The sequence below is a fragment of the Hyla sarda genome, chromosome 2 (assembly GCF_029499605.1).
Source record: "Hyla sarda isolate aHylSar1 chromosome 2, aHylSar1.hap1, whole genome shotgun sequence".
Classification (NCBI taxonomy): Eukaryota; Metazoa; Chordata; class Amphibia; order Anura; family Hylidae; genus Hyla; species Hyla sarda.
The window spans coordinates 348,770,526-348,785,962 of NC_079190.1; the positions used below are offsets into that span (position 1 = coordinate 348,770,526).

Genomic DNA, 15,437 nt, shown 5'->3' on the forward strand with positions numbered 1-15,437 from the left:
AGCAGAAACGCTTCTGGGCATTTCTGCTTGATTTTATACCACACTATTTTTTTGGGTATCCTTTTAATATGATTTCATAAATTTTGGATTTTATCGATTTTTGGGAGCTGGGATTTTTGCAATTTTTTGCACCTTTGTGTTTTTTGGATACTGTTCATACCAAGATTTGCGGCTTGGATTTGTATTCCGTGCTTCCTACATCATCTGAGGTCTCTTCTTATCAAGAAATATTCACAGGCGGTGAGCTGGTTCATTTTTCTAGATTTTTTTATTAAATAATTCTCTTCATGTTGCTGGGATTAAAGAGGGGATGAAAATAATAGTAGTACTAGGTCATGAACATAGTCACATGGCATGGTAAACAAAAAGGCACATGTCCATCAAAATCAGCCATAAAACACATTCTACCTGCTGACAAGAGCTTGTTTGTATTAATCAGCCTGTTTACTTTCTCACATTAAAATGCAGAGTTTTCAGATAGAACAATGTGATTATAATAGTTCAGCTACAGGGAACCTGTTAGAAGAGTTTTTGTTACTTAACCTGTGACATGCTGCTAAAAAAGATTTGCAAAGACTTTTCTAGATGTCTCCATGTGGAAATGGATTGTTTTACTATAAAACAAAGATATCAAACCAGCACTGAAAACAGCAGCTGGCAGTACCACACTAGCCTGGAAGTGTTTTTTTTACTTCCACCCAGTAAACTGAGTACAGTCACATATGCGATGCTTCACCTAGCGGTGCTCTGCTAGCGCCAAAACAAAGAATCTTACAAAGCTTCACAATAAACATAAAAAGGAATCAGCACTCACCAGGGTTAACTCCTAATGTTTATTTTGAAAGCATGGTGGAGACTTGGTGAGTCTTACAAGGTGAGGGACCATCATTTTGCACTATGAGCATAGTGTGAAACGGCCATCGCTCACTAACTACCCACAAAAAGTCATCTGGGTAATGCTGATGCAGTGAATAGTCATGGCATCCTCACTGTAAGAATGACCATTCTATATTGATGAAAACAGCACTAGTTTACAGAATCCTATTAAAGGAGTCATTCGGGTAGCAGGAAAGGTATTATTTTTTATTGCTCCCTTGCTCTCCATTTGGACCTCAGTGCCATTTCAGAATGATGACAGCCATCACATGTGGGCACTGCTAGTGATGAGCGGCATTGCCCATATTCGAATTTGCGATATTTAGTGAATATATAGATGAATATTCATCCTATATTCACGAATTTCGCGTATTTGTTATATTCGCATATGCGAATATTCGCAAAGTAGCGTATTCGAGGAAGAAAACAGTGAGTGGGTGGGCAGCTTTACTATTGGTTGCTAGGGATGTAGTTGATAACCTCTGACAAGTGTATTTGCATCATTCTAATTGGCCCACAAGTGAGAAGAAGGAATATATTCACATATACGAATATGCACATATATGGAAAAAAGTGAATATTCGTAATTTAGAATATATAGCGAATATATTCACAATATTCACAACACCGCCCCGTGGCAAAATTTATCCTCTCTCCGCTCCAGAGACCAAGGCCATGTCTGAATACATTCAGGAAAATCTTGAGAGAGGTTTCATTAGGAAGTCTTCTTCGCCTGGCGGAGCGGGGTTCTTCTTCATGGCCAAGAAGGATGGCTCACTAAGCCCCTGCATAGACTATCGTGGCCTCAATAAAATTACAGTAAAGAACCGTTACCCTCTGCCTCTCATCTCTGAGCTCTTCGACCGACTGTGCGGAGCAAAAGTTTTTACAAAGCTTGACCTCAGGGGTGCCTATAACCTCATTAGAATTCGTAAAGGTGATGAGTGGAAAACCACTTTTAACACCAGAGATGGCCACTTCGAATATCTCGTCATGCCATTTGGACTTTGCAATGCCCCTGCAGTCTTTCAAGATTTTGTCATCGAAATCTTTCGGGACTTGCTGTATAGTTGTCTATTTAGATGACATCTTAATTTTTTCCTCCAACCTTGAGGAGCACCGGCTCCATGTCCGGCAAGTGCTCCAGCGCCTTCGGGTAAACCACCTTTACGCCAAATTAGAAAAATGCCTTTTTGATCGCAGCTGTCTTCCTTTCCTGGGATACCTGGTCTCTGGACAGGGTCTTCAAATGGATCCTGACAAGCTCTCTGCGGTCTTGGATTGGCCTCGCCCCTCTGGACTTCGTGCTATCCAACGCTTCCTCGGATTCGCCAATTACTATCGTCAGTTCATTCCCCACTTCTCCACCATCGTTGCTCCTATTGTGGCACTGACTAAGAAAAACGCTAATCCGAGGTCCTGGTCTTCCCAAGCGGATGAAGCTTTTACTCACCTTAAGTCTGCCTTCTCTTCTGCACCAGTATTGTCTAGGCCAGATCCACTGAAGCCTTTCTTCCTTGAGGTTGACGCCTCCTCAGTAGGAGCCGGGGCCGTCACTTGCGTTTTTTTCTCAAACTTTTTCTCCTCCTGAAAAAAACGATTCCATAGGAGACCGTGAGCTGTTGGCCATCAAGTTAGCACTTGAAGAGTGGAGACATCTCCTGGAAGGGTCCCTTCACCCCATCACTATCTACACTGACCATAAAAATCTGTCCTATTTTCAGTCCGCCCAGCGTTTAAATCCTCGCCAGGCCAGGTGGTCGTTGTTCTTTGCCCGCTTCAATTTTCAAATTCATTTTCGTCCTGCTAACAAGAATATCAGGGCTGATGCCTTATCACGTTCCACTGACGCTTCCGAGGCCGAGACCCTTCCTCAGAACATCATACCACCTGAGTGCCTGATCTCTTCTGCTCCTGCTTCCCTGGTGCCAGTTCCTCCAGGAAAAACTTATGTGCCTCCACGTCTTCGCCTCCAGACTCTCAAATGGGGTCATTCCTCCCATCTGGCTGGTCGCGCTAGAATTAAAAAATCTTTACAGTTGATTTCCAGACACTACTGGTGCTCTTCCCTGGAAAAAGATGTGACTGATTTCGTACGGGCCTGTACAGTATGTGCACAGGATAAAACTCCACGCCAAAAGCCTGCAGGGCTCCTGAACAGCCATGGTCCCACATAGCCATGGATTTTATCACGGACCTTCCTTCATCTCATGGCAACACCGTCATTTGGGTGGCCGTTGATCGTTTTTCTAAAATGGCTCATTTTGTCCCGCTTCCTGGCCTTCCTTCTGCGCCACAATTGGCGAAGCAATTTTCTCTGCAGATTTTTCGTCTCCACGGGCTTCCCACACATATCGTCTCTGATAGAAGCGTTCAATTTATCTCTAAATTTTGGAGAGCACTCTGCAATCAATTAAAGTTCAAATTAAATTTCTCGTCCGCCTATCACCCTCAATCCAATGGACAAGTGGAGAGGGTGAACCAAATTCTTGGTGACTACCTGCGACATTTTGTCTCCTCCCGTCAAGATGATTGGGTGGACCTGCTGCCCTGGGCCGAATTCTCGTACAATTTCAAGAATTCTGAGTCTTCCGCTAAGTCTCCATTTTTTGTAATGTATGGCCGACACCCACTGCACCCCCTCCCCATCCCCACTTCATCTGGAGTTCCTGCCGTAGATGAATTAACTCAGGACTTCTCAGCTATCTGGAAGGAGACTCAAAAGTCGCTCTCACTGGCCTCGTCTCGAATGAAGAGACATGCGGATAAAAAGAGAAGAACTCCTCCTGTCTTTGTCCCTGGTGACAAAGTATGGCTCTCCGCCAAATACATTAGGTTCCGGGTCCCTAGCTACAAGCTGGGTCCTAGTTACCTCGGGCCTTTTTAAAATCAAAGATCAAATTTAAATCTGTCTCCTACAAGCTCCATCTTCCTTCCTCTCTTCATATTCCTAACTCTTTCCATGTCTCCCTTCTCAAACCTCTCATACTTAACCGTTATTCCCCCAAGGTCACCGCTCCTGCTCCTGGTCTCCTCATGCTGCCAACACCTCCACGCTGTGTCATTCAGCCACTATATGGTCTCCTCATGCTGCCACCAGCTCCACGCTGTGTCATTCAGCCACTATATGGTGTCCTCATGCCGACAACCCCTCCAAGCTGTGTCATTCAGCCACTGTATAGTATCCTCATGCTGCCAACACCTCCACGCTGTTTCATTCAGCTACTATATGGTGTCCTCATACTGATGTCACCTCCACGCTGTGTCATTTAGCCACTATGGGGGAGATTTATCAAAACTTGTGCAGAGGAAATGTAACCCAGTTGCCCATAACACCCAATCAGATCGCTTCTTTCATTTCTGAATAGGCCTCTGAAAAATGAAAGAAGCAATCTGATTGGTTGCTATGGGCAACTGGGCAACATTTCATCTGCACAGGTTTTGATAAATCTCCCCCTATATGGTTTCCTCATGCTGCCAACACCTCCACGCTGTGTCATTCAGCCACTATATGGCCTCCTCATACTGATGCCACCTCCAGGCTCTGTCATTGTGCAGCTCTGCGGCAGTGATTCTAAAAGCGATGCCCGTAATCTGCATGTTATTCTGAATAACAGTATTATTTCACTACCCCAGCACACTCCATATGTGTGTTAGAACACAGCAAAGTGTTCTGTACTCCTATTGAGGCTCTCTGTAGGCCAGAAATAGATGTTTTTAATATAAATTCACTAGAGATGAGCGAACTTACAGTAAATTCGATTCGCCACGAACTTCTCGGCTTGGCAGTTGATGACTTTTCCTGCATAAATTAGTTCAGCTTTCAGGTGCTCCGGTGGGATGGAAAAGGTGGATACAATCCTAGGAGATTCTTTCCTAGGAATTTATCCACCTTTTCCAGCCCACCGGAGCACCTGAAGGCTGAACTAATTTACGCAGGATAAGCCATCAACTGCCGAGCCGAGAAGTTTGTGACGAATCGAATTTACTGTAAGTTCGCTCATCTCTAAAATTCACCACAAATAAATTCAGATCGAGCCAAATTCTTTTGAAAAATTCGGTGAATCGGCCGACTCGAATTTTTCTAAAGTTTGCTCATCTCTACTAATAATGTTAGTATGCATATTTTCATTTTACCCTAAATCCCCAGGTCAGAATTTATTACAAAAATGTATTGGGTGATTTCTATCATACTAACATGTTCACAGTAATATGGTATAAATTAACTGAAGACAAATGTCATAAGATATACAGTATTAGCATGTGTATGCAATGTGCTAAAATATGAACTTACTCCTAGATCATGAGACCCACAATATAAACATAACTCGTATAACATGAGACCACACGAGCATGAGAACAGCAAACACAATGAGATATCAACCTCCAAATCGATAGTATATAAACCACAAGTGTATCCCAAGAAGTAAACCATTCTGTGGTATCCTGTGCTCCTGTACTCAGCGCTTTCTATATCACACTTAGGGTGGGTTCACACTACGTTTTCTCCCATACGGGAGCGCATACGGCAGGGGGGAGCTAAAACCTCGCGCTCCCGTATGTCACCGTATGCGCTCCCGTATGTCATTCATTTCAATGAGCCGGCCGGAGTGAAACGTTCGGTCCGGTCGGCTCATTTTTGCGCCGTATGCGCTTTTACAACCGGACCTAAAACCGTGGTTGACCACAGTTTTAGGTCCGGTTGTAAAAGCGCATACGGCGCAAAAATGAGCCGACCGGACCGAACGTTTCACTCCGGCCGGCTCATTGAAATGAATGACATACGGGAGCGCATACGGGAGCGCGAGGTTTTAGCTCCCCCCTGCCGTATGCGCTCCCGTATGGGTGAAAACGTAGTGTGAACCCAGCCTTACACGGTATGTATTACTAATACTAAAATATAACTATTATATGTATATTGCACATTTCATCAGCACAATTTCAAAAGTTAAGACTTAAATCCGGTACAATTTTATTTTACAATGTTACGCTATATTATATAAATGATGTGAAATATATTTTCTTATATGTAATTGACAGGTCAGGAACAATGGATGGGTACTATAGATTCCATTGGATTAGCTATAATAGTAGGGCAGGCTGTATTTTCTGGATGACATATCCCATTTAAAAACTGTGTTGTAGAGAATTGTAGTTCAACAATTGTTACAGAGGTATATAAATAGATTAGAAAGTAATTCATCTATATAATGTAAGTAATATTAATATATTTTATATTATGGGAGATTATCCTGGTTTTATTTTCATGCATAGTGATTTATTTTGTACTGACATTTTTTGTTTGTAAAACTGATTGTCGGCTCTTCATTCTATTCAGCCACCAACCTGACAATTTAACTCATGAGTATTTTCTGAGTATTATTGTAGTTGTTACAATACTTCAGCCTCTAGAGAAGATTGTAGATATAAACCAGTAATATCATTTTTATTTTCCAGTTCTCTGCTCACCTGGTGATATTATTAAATTATAGCAATAGATACATATACATATAGTAAATATTATCATATAAATCATAAACATGTTGGGGGGGGGGGGGGGTCCTAAGGCCTGGAATTGAAAAACACTGCTTTAGACTAAAATATGGATCTGTAATAATAGTAATGTGCAATTCACAGATCTGCTCACCTGGGTAAGAGTAACTTTTCTTTATGTTGCTCCTGACCTGGACAGGTAAATGGATTATAGGCAATGACTTCCACAATGCCTAAAGCAAGCTCTTGGGAAGCAGTCTGACCCAAGAAGACTGCATATTACAGGATTGGTTAGCTGCAAAGTTGGCAGTAGCTAGTAGGCCGGGGGCAAGAATATGAAAGTATTTGAAAAACAGGAAACTGCTGTGAAAGTAATTTCTTAAAATTTGGGTAAAGCTAAGTTTTAGGATTAGATATTAACACGTATCTGTCATATCACAGAAAAAACAAATTCATATATATGTTACACACTAGGTCATGTAGATGCTTTACATCTATATGTAGCTTACAAATCCCTCTGAACTGTTGTTCACTCATTCTGACATCCACTACTTAGGAAGGGGCATGTCCTAGGCAAGCACTAAGTCAGCCCTCCCTCACTACGCATTCAATTTCTCCCTGAGTCTGCTGTGCTGGGTCTAGTTATCCAGTCACTGCAGGCTGCTCTGTAACCCCCTCCTTTCTGTTTTCATGCTGCAGTCTGATAGACAAGACAGAAGAGAGCACAGAGGATTGCTAGTCCTGCTCTCACTTCCTGGACTTTGTCCAAGCCTATGCTTCAGCTGGGACAAAGATGATGCTGCAGCCAGGCAGGATTATGTTCTAGATGGTATGGGGACCACTAGTGGTCTTTTTTTATAAGCTATGATTGTCATAAAAAAAAAGTAGCACATATATATATATATATATATATATATATATATATATATATATATATAGAAAAATTAAATAGACAGTGGCACACCAGGTGTCAGCAAAAAAAAATGTGATTTATTCAAAAGACGTGTTAGGCAACGTTTCAGCTGGCTCACCCAGCCATTTTCAAGCCTGAAAATGGCTGGGTGAGCCAGCTGAAACGTTGCCTAACACGTCTTTTGAATAAATCACATTTTTTTTGCTGACACCTGGTGTGCCACTGTCTATTTAATTTTTCTGTGTTTGGAGGGGTCCCCAACCTAGACCCGACACAGTAGGCACCCGAGCACCTTTTTTACCCTGGAGTGCTGCTTTCCTGCTCTATATATATATATATATATATATATATATATATATATATATATATATATATATATATAATATTAGAAAGGCTAATGTTTTACCAATATGTACAACATATAAAGGGTTCTGAAAGTGCCCATTTTATGTTTTTCACGTTGGCAAGTTTCCAGTTTCTTCCTCATCTACTATGATACTTCCTGACTCTTATAATTCATACTGGTAATTAGACTGTGAAGCCAGTGGAGACATGGACTGATAGGTATGATAACAACCTCTACAATACAGTGACATAAATAGGCAATATAGCAACATCATAACTATATGATTAATTAAACTAAATCTTTTACTCACATTAATACAGTATAAAAAAAATTATCTCATAACCAAATGATCCTGTGGATCAGTACAAAGCTAAATCACTGCTTAGACTTACTAGCATAAAGTGTATGGTAAATCTTAATAGAAATAATGGCTTATTCACAGTAAATGCTCATAAAATTAATTTCAGGTTTGTTTGCTTATCTAAATATTTATTTTAACACCAAAAAATGATATATTTCTTTTCACAGACTAAACATGGCTTTCTTGAAGAAATCTCTTTTCCTTGTACTATTCCTTGGATTAGTCTCACTGTCATTCTGTGAAGAAGAGTAAGTACTCATATAGTATATTAAAGCAATGCATAAAAGGGTTATTCTCATAAAATATGACATCTTAGTAGTATACACCATCATTTCATGACTAGTGGGGATCAGAGAACTGAGACCCCCACCGATCCTAAGAATGAATGGGTGGCAATGCTGTTTTAGTGCTTCAGCTCCTTCACTGTTGTTCCTTCTCAGCAGCACTCTCGGTCACTCTCTAATCAGGGAACTACATTCTAGTCCTATCCGAATGAGGCAACGCTTCAGTTCTATGCACTGACAAAGGCTGGTACATCCACTCAGAGTGAATCGTAGATCATTGGGGAGCCTGTGTTTCATGCTGCTTGGATTACAGGCAACATGAAACAAGTGACAGGTTCTCTTTAACAACCACACCTAGATGAATAGGATGGCACTACGCCAAAGTCTTACAGAATAGGAAATAATATGTAGGCAATACAACCTACAAACCTTCAATGTATCAAATTAAACAATTATAGTATTAAAAAAATCACTTTTGTTATTGCACTTTCAACAGATATCCAACAAGTGCCCCCATATAAAAACATCAACACATGATATAAAGTTAAAAACAACAAACACAAGAATTTATAAATGTGGACATAATTAATTGGATGTTAGTATAAATTGCACACTGCCCGCCTTAACTGGTTTATAAATATAAACCTAACTTGTAAACAATACTAAGATTACACAAATAGAATGAATTTGATTACTATATAGATGCCATAACTGCAGAGGCATGCCTAGTCTGAGGTGCTGTATCAGCAGTAGGTATCCAGGCAGGTAGCTAGCTAGGTAGGTAGCAAGGTAGTTAGCTATGTAGGTAAACAAGCAGACACGTACCCAAGTAGGTAGCCTAGAAGCTAGCAAGGATGGTAGGTAGCTAGCTAGGTATGTACATAGCAAGGAAGGTTAGTAACAAAAAACAACAAATGGCACAATAACCTCAGCCATATATTAATACTCTCACAGAAAAAGGGAGGCCATACAGGTAAAGTATTTAAAGAAATGTATAATCTTTATTAAACACTAAGTAAAAATGTATTGATAAAATCACAGAAATAGTAGAATGGTGATCAGAATACACGTTGAAAAGCTGGGTGAGCTTGTTCCAATTAATGGACAGAAAAAAGGGGTACAATAATTAATCCATGTTCCAGAGTGTGTCCCTCAATTGTAAAGGGTAACCAGCTATACAGCACAGGTATGAAGAATGTAATAAGGCAGGGGACACACAAAGAGACAAATAGTACAAAAGGATTCTATTGAGGAAAGCAAGGGGGACTGAAGAGGAATCACAGCATAATAAACAACAGCTTACCCAGTCATACACCATATGTAGGAACACCTCACCTACCCCGAATGCGTTTTCGCTGTTCGCTTCATCTGGGGGCGTGAAAACACGTTCGGGGTAGGTGAGGTGTTTCTACATATGGTGTATGACTGGGTAAGCTGTTGTTTATTATGCTGTGATTCCTCTTCAGTCCCCCTTGCTTTCCTCAATAGAATCCTTTTGTACTATTTATATCTTTGTGTGTCCCCTGCCTTATTACATTCTTCATACCTGTGCTGTATAGCTGGTTACCCTTTACAATTGAGGGACACACTCTGGAACATGGATTAATTATTGTACCCCTTTTTTCTGTCCATTAATTGGAACAAGCTCACCCAGCTTTTCAACGTTTATTCTGATCACCATTCTACTATTTTTGTGATTTTATGAATACTTTTTTACTTAGTGTTTAATAAAGATTATACATTTGTTTAAATACTTTACCTGTATTGCCTCCATTTTTCTGTGAGAATAGCAAGGAAGGTATGTAGCTAACGGTAGATAGATAACCAGTTATGTAGCCATGTAAGTAGGTAGCAAGGTATCTAGTTAGGTAACTATATAGGTTGGTAGATAGCCAGGCAGATATCTAGGTAGTCAAGTAGGTAATCAAAAAGCTAGCCTGGTAGGTAATCAACCCCACCCCATGTAGCAATCTCCTCCACAGCACAGCCAGTTTATGTGCTTCTTCCTTCACTGTGCACGCTTACACTGAAAGAAAGCTTTTAACTGTATGCATATGTGCACATACATATGAAAACAGTGCTTGCTCACTTGGGGATCCAGGACAAGTGTCGTAGATTCCCCATTATCAAGCAAGCAACTGTGCCAGGAGGGCCCCCTCTCTGCCCGGGCCCTACAGCATTGGTGGACCTACACTTTGGCGGCCTGTGTCTCCAACTCCACCTGGGTGTACACTCCACCTGAGTGTGCTCCACCGGCAGGTGCCGAAGTTGCCAAAGCGTAGGTACACCACTGCATTTCTATATATGTATCCCTTTAAGGTAAGCCACCTGATTAGCTTTCATATTTTTGGGAGGCACATTGTGGCCAGGACAAAATTAGAGGGGTCAATAAAAAATAATTGTACTGCATTAATCTGCATGAGAAATTAAATTATTGTTCATACAAGTCTCCTAGAGGACCAAAAAAAAAAAAAAAACCCTGCAAAGAATAAATAAAACATGTTTAAAAATATCAATAAAAAATCTAAGTCACCCCCCTTTTTCCCATATTCCAAAATAAAAACAAAAAGAAAACATATTTGGTATCACTGCATGTGGAATTGTCAGATCTATTAAAATATAACCTTATTGATCCTGCATGATAAATGGCATAAACGAAAAAAAAAAAAAAAAAAAAAAATACCAGAATTGTGTTTTTGGTCACATCACATTCAAGAAAAAAAAAAAAAATGAAAGGAATAAAAAGTGATGAAAAACACAACAAACAAACAACAAAAATGTATAAGGATCAGAAGAGGGCAATTTTAAGCATACTCATTTTTGAATACCCCATAGCCCTAAATAAATCCATACTCTAGCCCCCACACACAGTAGTCACAGCACAAAACCCTCCACATCCATCCGTTAACTCTGCACCCCCCATTCTTTATAGTGCACAAGCTCCTCATCCATCCATTATAGTGCACCACAGGGTGAGGTGGGGGTGTGTTATAAAGAATGGGGGATTAGGGGGTGGTGCACTGACTGCACTATAAAGTATAGGGAGTGAGGACGTGATGCACTATAAGGTATGGGGGTGTGAGCATATGTGACACTACAAAGCATGGGAGTGAGGAGGTGATGCACTATAAAGAATAGGGCTAAGGAGGGGATACACTATAAATGATAGGGGTGAGGAGGGGATACACTATAAATGATAGGGATGAGGAGGGGATACACTATAAATGATAGGGGTGAGGAGGAGATGTGCTATAAATGATAGGGGTGAGGAGGGGATACACTATAAATGATAGGGGTGAGGAGAGGATACAATATAAATGATAGGGGTGAGGAGGGGATACACTATAAATGATAGGGGTGAGGAGGGGATACACTATAAATGATAGGGATGAGGAGGGGATACAATATAAATGATAGGGGTGAGGAGGTGATGCACTATAAAGGATAGGGGTGAGGAGGTGATGCACTATAAAGGATAGGGGTCAGGAGGTGATGCACTATAAATGATAGGGGTGAAGAGGGGATACACTATAAATGATAGGGGTGAGGAGGAGATGCACTATAAATGATAGGGGTGAGGAGGGGATACACTATAAATGATAGGGGTGAGGAGGGGAGGCACTATAAATGATAGGGGTGAGGAGGGGATACACTATAAATGATAGGGGTGAGGAGGAGATGCACTATAAATGATAGGTGTGAGGAGGGGATGTGCTATAAATGATAGGGGTGAGGAGGGGATGCGCTATAAATGATAGGGGTGAGGAGGGGATGCACTATAAATGATAGGGTTGAGGAGGGGATGAACTATAAATATAGGGGTGAGGAGGGGATACACTATAAATGATAGGGGTGAGGAGGGGATACACTATAAATGATAGGGGTAAGGAGGGGATGTGCTATAAATTATAGGGGTGAGGAGGGGATGTGCTATAAATTATAGGGATGAGGAGGGGATGTGCTATAAAGGATAGGGGTGAGGAGGGGATGTGCTATAAATTATAGGGATGAGGAGGGGATGTGCTATAAAGGACAGGGATGAGTAGGGGATGTGCTATAAAGGATAGGGGTGAGGAGGGGATGTGATATAAATGATATCGGTGAGGAGGGGATGTGCTATAAATGATAGGGGTGAGGAGGGGATGCACTATAAATGATAGGGGTGAGGAGGGGATGTGCTATAAATGATAAGGATGAGGAGGGGATGTGCTATAAATAATTAGGATGAGGAGGGGATGTGCTATAAATGATAGGGGCTCCCTGCAGCAGCCCGCATTCTATGCGTAGCTGCGTCTGATGTTTTGGAAAGCGCGGGGCTTCCGAGACGGGAAGGTGACGTCACGCCACGCCCCCTCCATTAATTTCTATTGGAGGGGGCATTGCGTCCGTTACGCCCCCTTCCATAGAAATGAATGGAGTGGGCGTGGCTTTATGTCATGTCCCCGTTTTGGAAGCCCGGCAGTTTCCGAAACTTCAGACGCAGCTATATATAGAATGCGGGCTGCTGCAGAGAGATCGCGAGGGGGTCCCAGCGGCAGGCCCCCTGCGATCAGACATCTTATCCCCTATCCTTTCGATAGGGGATAAGATGTTTTTGCCCGGAATGTCCCTTTAAGAACACAATTAAGATATTTGTTTACCTGGGATTACATAACAATATTTATTTACATGCATGTCAATGTCTCACTGTAAAATTGTGGCATTACCATGACTGCGACCAAAATGTTCTTCTTTGAGAAACAAACTTCAAACCACCACAGACAATAAGACTATTTGAAACAAACACAAGGTCTCATATATGGGGCTGTTCACATCACAATTTGACATTACATTCAGGTTATATGTATATCGTCTCCTGTCGAGAAGGGATGCTGACATATACCGCAGCATACTGTCAGCAGGTCCAATGAGTGTAATGGCCCGAACGTTGTGAACTACTGACTACATTCAGGTTACTTATCACACATATGTTTACATAGCATGGTCTGCTGCGGTTTTAAGTCTTAACTAAATATATATGTGCCGGATATGGCCCAGAAAGGGAAACTGACAGGAGCTTTATTCGCACTAACCTGCTTACCAGGGTTATAGTGTGGGTGATTCTAAATCCAATGCTTGTTGTTACCGTTTTAAAATTTGTTCTGCTATTCCTGAGATTTGTACAAAAGTTCTAAAATGTAAATGATCTTCTTGGAGCATCTGGGACATTCCTCAGCCCCTTGTTGCATCATTCTGTTTGGGTGTGCTGGCCCAGTATAAATATCCATGTTTCTCTCCTCAGCACATTGCCCATGCGTGATGTGTCTCCATCATTATTCATGCACACCTACCCGCTATAATGACGCAGACACAACATGTATTGGTGATATACTGAGGAGAAGAGCATGCATATTTATGAAGGGGGTGTATAGCATGGTTGGTGGGGGCGTGCAGAACAGTGCATGAAGGGATTGGGGAACACCTCAGATGCTGTAAAAAACAAAACATTAATTAGAATTTTTTGTAGAAAACTGATTTAAAAAAAGCTAACCAGTGTTGGAATCAGCATCACTCACACTATTACCATGTATAAGCAGGCTAGTGTGGGTGATGCTCCAGTTAGTTTCCCTTTAAACTCAATGGACCCCTTAACAATGTGTATTGGTATACATGGGCATCCCTTTTTGACAAGATGCCGATTTATACCCTGAATTACAATGTGAACAGCCCCTAAATCTTATACCCATAGGGAAACATTGAATACAAGTGTAGTGTCAACACATTTAGCCATGTAGCCCCATTTTAATACAATATTAGTTGGGCTTGGATACATGTTACTAGTCTAAATAAGAACATCAAATTATAAAATGAAGAACCTGCTATAGGACTGGCGAAACAGGGACAGCAGGAGAGAGAACCCCCAACCACAGTGTCTGCCACAGTATCCTAATAACAGTAATAGCCACAAGATCCCCTAACAGTGATAATAAAAACATACTGTAATGCTTTCAAAGGGTTAACCTTTGTGTAGAGCAGCAAAAACGATATAGTTAAGCTGTTGATGTTACTTATGTGTGATAACACAGCACAATCTCCTTTTGTCACCACCTCCCAGTCCTAGCTACCCACTGGTGTGGTATGTGGCAAAAACATTCTCCCATGTGCCACTAACAGTACACAAGCCAACAGTGCACCACTCAAACCAGTCTGTCTTATTTAAGCCTGAGTTTAAAAATTTTGAGTTGTAAACAGTCCAAAAAAATGCGCCCAACCATTAATAATCCAGCCTCATCAATTATAGCCATAAAATAATTAAGTGAATATAGTCAAGAAACACTGTCCCAAAAACTGTGTGAGAACAAGGCCTTACCTATACTTGTAGTTGTCAATCTAGGCCCCAGAATAGGGCCACAACACAACCATAGAGGGAAATAAATAATAGAAACCCCATTGATTGTCAATGTAGGAACATTTAGCAAAATGTTTCATCAAATGGGTAATATATATATTGTCTTCTACACAGGAAAAGAGAGGAAGAAGAAGAGAAGAAAAGAGATGGTAGCGAGGTGGAAGAAAAGAGATTGTTGCCAGATTTTTGGTTAGGTCATCGTGATGAAGAGAAGAGATTGTTGCCAGATTTTTGGTTAGGTCGTCGTGATGAAGAGAAGAGAGTTTTTCCATGGTTAGGTCGTCATCAGGCCCGTCAGACCGGCAAATCAAGCAATTGCTTGGGGTCCCGAGCTGGCTGGGGGGCGCCGAGCAGAGCCGGTGCTTGCCCGTCCTGTAGCTATGGGGCACTTCGGGATGGGCCGCACATTTCAATGAAATTACCTTTTTGTATAAAGCGTGAGGTGAAAAATTAAAACCGGCACCGGACAGGTCAGGGGCTGATTGGAGTAGAGACGTCACGTGCCCCGCGCAGGCACGCACGTCTACGCCAATCACCTGACCTGTCCCTGCTTGCATCCCCACGCGAACCTCCAGAATCCTCCGTGCAGTGACAGGAGCAGCAGCAGACTCACGCTGCTGCAACGATCCCCGGCAGGGTAAGTAAACTGGTGCGGGGGGGGGGGGGGGGGAGGATTGCATGGTGGTTAGGGGACTGCAATGGTGATGAGAGGTGTGTGTGGGGGGGGTATGGGTGTCATGAGAGATGCAGGGGGGTGTTATGGGGGTCATGAGAGA

General features: G+C 41.8%; 2 protein-coding genes across 2 annotated transcripts in view; one reads left to right on the plus strand and one right to left on the minus strand.

Annotated features, from left to right (window-relative positions):
* Nucleotides 1-15,292, plus strand: part of LOC130356556 (preprofallaxidin-9-like) — a 52,236-nt gene extending 36,944 nt beyond the window's left edge. The window contains exons 2-3 of the mRNA XM_056558245.1: nt 8,157-8,237; nt 14,776-15,292. Coding sequence (XP_056414220.1) covers nt 8,157-8,237; nt 14,776-15,115 — 421 coding nt within the window. The 3' untranslated portion in view covers nt 15,116-15,292. The remainder of the gene's footprint in view (nt 1-8,156; nt 8,238-14,775) is intronic.
* The window catches only part of LOC130356554 (preprofallaxidin-9-like), a 131,333-nt gene that overhangs the window by 40,076 nt on the left and 75,820 nt on the right, over nt 1-15,437 (minus strand). The window lies entirely within an intron of this gene.